General features: G+C 39.5%; 1 protein-coding gene across 2 annotated transcripts in view; it reads left to right on the forward strand.

Moving 5' to 3' along the window:
- PLEKHA8 (pleckstrin homology domain containing A8) overlaps positions 1 to 8790 on the forward strand; it is a 62655-nt gene that overhangs the window by 44520 nt on the left and 9345 nt on the right. Inside the window, exon 14 of one of the 2 annotated variants that reach the window (XM_017527084.2) lies at positions 2213 to 4267. The exons of the other annotated variant lie outside the window; for it this stretch is intronic. Coding sequence (XP_017382573.1) covers positions 2213 to 2410 — 198 coding nt within the window. The 3' untranslated portion in view covers positions 2411 to 4267. Of the gene's footprint in view, positions 1 to 2212; positions 4268 to 8790 lie in introns of those variants that run through there. 2 annotated transcript variants of the gene reach the window in all.

Below are 8790 nucleotides of genomic sequence, written 5' to 3' on the forward strand. Positions count from 1 at the left end.
CATGTTGACCAGGATGGTCTCGATCTCTTGACCTCGTGATCCACCCGCCTCGGCCTCCCAAAGTGCTGGGATTACAGGCTTGAGCCACCGCGCCCGGCCGGCTTTAAATATTATTGCCAATAATTTTTAAAGGTGCTGGTTTTCAAGAAAATAAATTATGTGATGCATTTGGGAACAGCCGTATCAATCGAAGAGTTAAGTCTATAGCTATATTGGCTCATTCACCCTCTCTTCTATTACTCTCCAAGTCATCCCTACTTTGGAAGGTTTATGAGTTTTCTAACATGCTAACTTGCAGAGCCAAATTCATGTTAACTAATCTCAGTTGCTGAGGGAGACATTGTTTACCTCCAAGGAATTTGACTCATTTATCAGTCAAATAGTGACCTTTTGATCTTCCAGCAGTTATACTCAGTATACTGAGCTGATACCCATTTCAAGCAACATGGCTGCCTCCATCTTGGTCACTAAATAGCCTTCATTTGACCTTTTTGGTTTCTCTTCAGTCAGACTAGACAGTTGAACTCAATATTGATTCTCCCTCTTTTTTATCTAGCGTGCTGATGGCTGAGTATAGAATTCTAGGTAAATAAATTCCCTCCAAATTTTGAAGGCGTTCCCCTATTGTCCTCCAGCTTCCACTGTTACTACTGTAAAATCTGGTATCATAGGAATGATGAACAAATTAGAATAAAACAGGTTAGAAATAAAACAGTATCTGTTTATATGCATTTTTAACTAAAACTCTTATTTCCTCAAAATAGGTTCCTAGAAGTAGAACTGCTGTGTCAAATACCAAGAGCTATAACCACAGCTTACAGTTTTGAGCACTTGACATGAACTAGATGTTATTTTAAGTGCTTGACGTATAGAATACATATAATCTGTTCCTTGTTGCCTTCGAGATGTTTTAGAATGTTTACTTTATCCCACATTCTGAAATTTCATGATTTGCCCTTTAGGTCTTTATCATTCATTATGCTGAGCACTTGGTTAGGTCTTTAAATCTGGAGACTCCTATCCTCCAGTTCTGGGAGATTTTCTTGAATTATGTTTTTGGATAACTGCCTTCTCTTCATTTTCAGTTTTCCCACTCCCTTGTACTTTTACCATTATCTAAGTATTTATCATGTGCCAGGCAGTGGGCTAAACACTTCCTACATATCCCATTAATTCTTAAAATAAGGAAAGTTGTATTAGTTAAGGAAACTTGAGATTCTAGGAAGTTAAGCACTTTGCATAAATTCCTCACTCTAGTATGTGAAAGAGATTCAAGTCCACGTCTGCTTTATCTAAGTCTGTGCTTTAGCCACTGTATGATAATGCGAGTTACTCTCTTACTGCAAAAATGGGGAGGGTTTATTCTCAAAGACTTTCAAGATATAAGGCAGATCAGAAAAGCACCTGTGGAGTGATAATTCAAGATTCTCCAAAAAGCCTCTGCTGAGATCTAGTGAATGCCAGAAAACAGATTTTAGCAAGCTTAGGAAATATTGGCCTGCAAAGGAAGAGAAGGATAAGGAGCCTAGAAAATCTGTTAGGGAAGTGGCATAGTATGGTGGTGTGGTTGAAACACACAGAGATGATCCAAGTTCAGATCCTAGCCCTGGCACTCATTAGCTATATGACGTTTATATATAAAATAGAGGTAAAAACTATACAGGGGTCTTATAAAGATTAACTAGAATAAACTGTGTTAAATCATCTGCGCACAACCAGACAACAAATGTTAGCTTCCCTTCCTTTCTAGCAAGTATTCAAGAGCACAAAGGAAATATTGTTCATATAGGGGGCAAATAGAAGATATGCAAAGAAATGTATATGGAGTTGAAATACAAATAAGAGAATGAGGTGCCCTGGAAGACTGGCCGTGTGGGAATAAATACCATGATGGCAACATGCATATAGATTCTGAGGATTTGAGGACAATAGTCTGAATCACACTGTGGATCCGAAGAGACCTTTTCTCAAACTCTTTCTCTCTGCATTCCCTGATGTGGTAGCATTGTTTATCTTGAAGGTGGCCCAAGTACATACTTGTTTTTTTGAGCCTTTAAGTTATTTGAATTGGTCCTTAAAACATAATTTTAGAGAGTCCACAAATTAGAAGGGTAGTCATATTTCTTTACTCTTGCTCTTCTCAGCTGTTTGTATGTGTGAAAGTGTGGGATGCATGTGCACATGCATAAAAATATGTGTGATTCTTTTGCAGTTAGCTTTAAGGGCAGCTCCATCCTATGAAGATTTTGTGGCCGCGTTAACCATAAAGGAAGGTGACCACCAGAAAGAAGCTTTCAGTATTGGGATGCAGAGGGACCTCAGCCTTTACCTCCCTGCCATGGAGAAGCAGCTGGCCATACTGGACACTTTATATGAGGTCCACGGGCTGGAGTCTGATGAGGTGGTATGATGGCTGCTGGGCAGCACCTCCTAACTTCAGGGAATAAAGTGCTAAAGTGTTGTGTTGCCCTACTTAATTTCCAGCAACAGCCTCAGCCCTCTCCAACCCCTTCACTTGGGGGGATGGACAGGAGGAGGCAAAACCCAGTGCTTTTATATATAATTTTTAAAATGCATATGTGTTTTGTGTATTTAAAGATCAAGGTGCTATATATTTCAGTTCAGCAGGCCTACTGGATACCAAATGATAAGCTGTTATAGACTTGAACAGCAAGTTATAAGAGCAGATTTAACAAATGAATTTGCTGTTACTGTGTATTGTTTTTAGGTTTTAGTTTTAATGAACCCAAACCCAAGCTGAAAATCAGCAGGTTTCGTATTAAGTACTATAATTCATAACCACTGTTTCAGCCAACTCAGAATTAGACTAGACACTTGGAGGTAGTATAAGCCGCTTTGTTGAAGCTGTGTGGAGTTTGCTATTCCTAGATGCTCTTCAGTGGACCTTCTTCACTGTAACTCTGTCAGTGATAAGGGCCTGTAAAGTAAAAATGTTTAGAGCATTCACATGACCATGAAATTTTGGGAGGTGAAGAAGACATGGACAGGAGTCCCATCCTTGTTGAGAGGCATGAGACTGCTGCTCTGAGGTTAATGGTGTGCCCTAACCCCAAGCTGGAGGGGAGAATATGGGAGAGGTGGGACAGCTCATTTGAGATGACACCTCCCAACTACCTACCATGTACCAACATGTTCTCCATGCTTTATCTCAATGGGACATCACAAGGAATGATACTCAAAGGGATTATTACCCCACTTCAAAAGCAAGGTTTAGAAGTTGAGGGATCAGTTCACAGTCACATAGTTTATAAGTAGAAGAGCCAGGTAATTTCCAAGTATGACCTGGACTGCCTCTGTATCAAAGTCACATGGAGTGCTTATTCAAACAGCAGATTCCCAGGCCTTATTTTCACCTAAAGAACCAGAATCTAGGTGGCGGGCCATAGGAATCTCCATTTCAATGAACTTTACACATGATTCTTCTGCACACAGTATTGAAGAGCAACTAGATTAAATTCTAGTTTATAGAATTCCCAGTTTCCTTCAACTAAATGATACATCCTTTTTTTCAAAGAGGAGGAGGCTGCCATTTAAATAAAATAGCTAAATGGAGAGTGAGAAGTGGAGCAAGTTTACTCAGCAATATTCTAAATTGAGCCAGCACTGACACCCAGCCAGTAGGCCTTGGCATTGCATTCAGGGGCCATGGCTCTGAACCGATCAGTCTTGGTTTAATCACCAAAAGTGCAGAGTAGGCAAAATGCAGCTGTTTATCAATCTCAAAAGCTTTGGGACAGTGTCATAGTTCAAAGATGAGACTTAAGTATTTCATAAAACAATGTTGCGTGGGCGTTCTTCTGCACAGTGTGATGCCCCAACCCTGGTCCTGGTCTCAGTAGACCATGCTGCTTCGAGTGTGCATAGGAGAGAAGCCATGGGTACCTTACCCATTAGAGGCGACTTCCTTCCAGTAACAGGAAGGGAAGTTGCAGCATAAGGTAGTTACCCAGGGTAGCAGGTCCTTTGAGAGGCTTGGTTGAGTTGAGCATCATCTCTAGATGATGCTGTTCCTACTGCAGATCTCTAGGATGGAGAGAATTCTCTCTTGAGTCAAAAAGTTTATGTAGGGAGGGGTATTGGTTTTGCCTTTTGTCTGTCTTTAAACAAATGAACATTTCTTTAGCTCAAATTAATTAGGCATTTTGCCCACGTAAAGACTTCTAGAAAACACTTAAACTTCAAAAATCAACATCACATGTTTTAAGGCTAGGGAGAAGGGGGGTATTAAAATGATGTTCATTATTTATGTCGTATTTTGCCAAGGTGTGTGTGTATTATTTCCCTGCCACTCTCATGAGCAGTGAATATGGATCTCCTTTTCTGATTGGTTATGAATATGATGGCAGGACTCAGGGATAGTCCCTGCCCTTGACATAGCCTCCTAAAAGGGAAAAAGAAAAAGCAGCCAATTTTTGCTTGTATTTTGAATGAGGATGTTTTAGGCATTGTGTCCATAGAGGGGATGCTACCAGGTGGTTGTTAGACTTGTGCAGCGTGATCATTCTAAACAGCTGCTGGTTCTCCTTGTCACCTCAGGTGAACTCTGTGGTCTCTTGGAGAGGTAGCACTCTTAAAATACCTCAGGTTTGCCACTGAGGCTCCAAATACACTCAAAAGGAAAGCTGCTCAGCATGGCCATTTTGCTTTTGTATAGGTAGTGCCTAGGTGTGCATGATTCAATTTGCTGGGAACGAGGGGTTTCATATTCTCTGGGATCATTGAGAACCCAGATCAGACAGAAAAGCTTGAGTGAGTTACATTTTCCAGTTACCCCTTTTCACATCTGTAGAAAGAGGGTGATTTTTTTTAAATAGGTGTTTTCCCTACTGGAGCATATTAAGTTTGCCTAAGATATATAAAAGTTTGCTTAAGGAACTGAGGATCTTTAAATAAAATTATCTAGAAATTGAACCTAATACTAAACAATAAATTCAGCTTAACCTGAACCTTGGCATAGTCAGAGCTTCCTCCTACATCTACAGTATTTGCTTCTCTGTTTTAGTTAAAGTCATAATTTGTGCTGATGTGTAGTCACTTTCCAAGAAGCGGGCAATGAGAAAAGATACTTAAAGCTTTCTCTCCGTAGCATTTCAAGACTGCTGGGACACCTAAGTTTGCTTTCAACATTACTGTGAGAGGAGGTGTGAGAAAACTAGTATTTTGTTGGCAGAGTAATCACCCTGCTCTCACTGCTCAAAGCATTTTTAGGATTATTTTTCTAGCGTAACCTTTAGAGAGAACCGGAAGAAAAAGGAAATTGGTTTACTCGGTATTATTAGACATGAATAAGTAACATTAGGCTAACCCCTTATGAGACATTTCCACACACACAATTTCATCATGCCTGCATTTCTCCCCACAGTTGAAGCCAGTATTTACACTTTGTAGGGATCAGGGTGTATTTGTTGAATTAAGCAAAATATTTCTAATGATGGCAAGTCTCTTGACTTTTGAAAGCAAGTCAGATTCCTTATAGTTAATGCTGGTGAAAAATGTTAAATTGGAGAGATCCCTTTTGGGAGTAAAACCAAATTATAACTAAGAGGAGGGGATGATTTTCTCACTGGCTCTTGATGTAGCTCTGAAGGGAGTTCCGGAAGAGGAGCTCTCACAGAACGTTGAGCCTGTGGGCCCAAGACATTGACTTTGAAGGGTAGTACTCATTAGGATCTATAAGTAATGGCTTGAGGCACCTTCTCGTCATTATTTGCATGTCATTTTGATTATTAAATGTCCCCCAATGTCATATTCCATGATGAGGAATTTCAGAACTCCATAGTCCAGCCTTGTTGGTTTTCTCTCTTCTTTGCTACTGAAAATTGCCAGTGGTATTGCCATCAGCACACCAAATCTACCCCCGCTTATGTTTGTTCTGCCCCATTTCTCAGGAGCAGCTTCTAGCACATATGTAGAGCATCTGGCACCAACCTAGTCCAGGGCTAGGTGCCCAGTCAGTGGGAATTCAGTTCCTTCCTCCCCAGATTGCAAGAGCTTCTTTTTTTTTTTTTTTTTTTGAGACGGAGTTTCACTCTTGTTACCCAGGCTGGAGTGCAATGGCGCGATCTCGGCTCACCGCAACCTCCGCCTCCCGGGTTCAGGCAATTCTCCTGCCTCAGCCTCCTGAGTAGCTGGGATTACAGGCACGTGCCACCATGCCCAGCTAATTTTTTGTATTTTTAGTAGAGACGGGGTTTCACCATGTTGACCAGGATGGTCTCGATCTCTTGACCTCGTGATCCACCCGCCTCGGCCTCCCAAAGTGCTGGGATTACAGGCTTGAGCCACCGCGCCCAGCCTGCAAGAGCTTCTTAAAAAGGAGCCCATATTCCCATTTGTAGCTGAAAACAGGTGAATGACATGACATGGGGCACCTAAGAAAGATGATCTATTAGGGGAGTGCAGCTGGAAAAATCTGCATTCTTCTTCTTTTGATTATTATTGCTTTCCATATATATTAACAAAAAGTTGATGCTTTCAGCTTTATATTTTCAGAAAAGTGTTTTCAATTAGAAATATGTGATAGGGACCAAATAAGTAAAGTACATTTTTCTTCACTAAATTGGAAGTGAGGGAACGAGCTGAAGTAAGAGAATTTTTTTTTTTAAGGAAACTTATTCTGATTGTGAAAATTAAACATATGGAGAAATATCAGATAAGGCAATAGAGTCAGAGGGTAATAAGCAATAGACGATGTGAGGCATTTGGGGAACTTTCTGGAGGAAATTTTCAAGTTTTTTTTTTCCCACTAAACTACCATGTCCTACAAGAACTTGGTTATATAATGGTGCATTTCTTAATCATTGATTAAAATCAGTTGCTCTGACTTTAGTCACAGGTTTTACGACTATTCAGCTCTCCCATCCTCATGTTTCCTTTCTTTTTTTAAGATAATCTATCAACCTTTTTTAAATTTTAAAATTTTTAGATGTAGAATTTGTAAGTAAAATATATTTTCAACCATTGTTCTGTCAGCTGAGCTAATGTGTTTGGTCTTAGAGGGCCTGACTTTAGATGGTCTTTGTGATCTTGTAAGGTCTCTACACAAGCTTCATGATGTATGGTACATTTGTGTTCCTATGAATTGTATATAGGATGTTTTCATTAGAAATATGTTCTACTTCTGTATGTCCCTTTGTAATCTGCAGTTGCTTACTCAGGGGTTTCATAGTAATTTCATAAAAACAATTCACTAGCTGTCTAATGGTATTTTAAGACCGTTTATCTGTATTACAAGGTCATTAGTTCTTTCAACAATTCCATAAATGTACTGTTTACTAGACCTTCCCTGTAAATGTTCCCAATTCCCATCCTGTCTCAGACAGTCAACAGTCCTGTATACAGTGACCGTTTGCATGATTTCTCATTGCATTGCTGCATTCAGGCACTACAGGGCATGATTAAACAGTCATTAACAGTGCCTCTCTGGTACAGTTGATGCATGCATTGATCTTTCTCCTCTGCTGTTTTTATATAACCTTTAATTAAAAGGAAAAAAACATACCACTACTCTGTAATGCAAAAGGCTTCAAAATTCTTTGTTCCCATATTAATCAGTCCTGTTCCAGAGTGAAGAAATGTTTTCAGCTAATCTATGTGAGAATGTAAGAATAATATCCTGCTTGTTCTAAATATTTCATATATTTTAAAGTGTGGTCAGTATTTCCTGCCTGTACCTTACAAACAGAAACCACCCTGGGATGGCTGATACCCCTTACAAAGTCGATCTTACCACACAGACTCCTGTGTATGCGTGTCTATTTATAGGTGTATGTGGAGTCAGTGTTGATAGGAAGGATGCTCAAGAAGTACTTCTGTTGTTTCCCAGAAGGCTATGAGCCAGTTCCATGGCATGTTTAATGTATGATTCCCATGTATCGTGCGAATTTCACTAGAATGTCATTAAACAGCCCAACTACCTCATGTGAAATCGGCTGTGGACAATCTTTGTCAGATGAGAAATGTGTTCAGATAAATTTAATCTGGCTAATAGATTTAACAAATTAATGTCTACATAAAGAAGAAATATGATAGACCAGATGCCAAAGGCTAAAATGTACATAGATTTCCTTGGATTTTTTTAGTCACTGTTTAATTCCACTCCTAGTATTCTTATGAATGTGATTTCATAGATTTATGCACTTTGAGTATCTGTCTCGTGTAGTCCTAACGTTACTTGTTCTCGTCCCTCAGCATTTTGAATGAGCATCATAATCAGAGTAGAAAGCAAGTTAAACTACAAAAGTGTCAAGTGGCTTGTTAACTTCTTAATTTAATGGACCTTTACTTAGAATAGAATATGTTGGAGCCTTTTAGGACCAACTGATGAATGACAGTTTCATGTTGAGGTTTGTATTGTTTCTCTGTCCAAGTCCTTATTCTATATCTTGTGGGGAAGGGGGGCAGGGGAGGGTTTCACTTTTTTTGCAAAAATGTTTAAAAATACCTGTCAGATTTTATATTCGTTAGTTATAATAAACTTATTTTTAAAGTATTTTATCAAGTTCTTAAAGATTTTTGTGTGGTTTTCTGCCTAACTGAATATGTCAGTACGAAGTATAATTTATGGAACACACATGACTTGCTGGGTATCAATCCAAGTCCTTTAAAAATACAAGCACATTTCATCCTCCTAATAAGTCCATAAGGTAGATACTGTTGTTATTCTCAGGTTACAGATGGGAAAACTGAGGCAAATAGTGGGGAAGCCCCTTGCCTAAGATCCCACAGCTAGGAGGAAGAGAGCCAGGCAACAAATCCAGGCAGCCAGAC

Source organism: Cebus imitator, unplaced genomic scaffold (genome assembly GCF_001604975.1).
Source record: "Cebus imitator isolate Cc_AM_T3 unplaced genomic scaffold, Cebus_imitator-1.0 Scaffold45, whole genome shotgun sequence".
NCBI classification, from domain to species: domain Eukaryota; kingdom Metazoa; phylum Chordata; class Mammalia; order Primates; family Cebidae; genus Cebus; species Cebus imitator.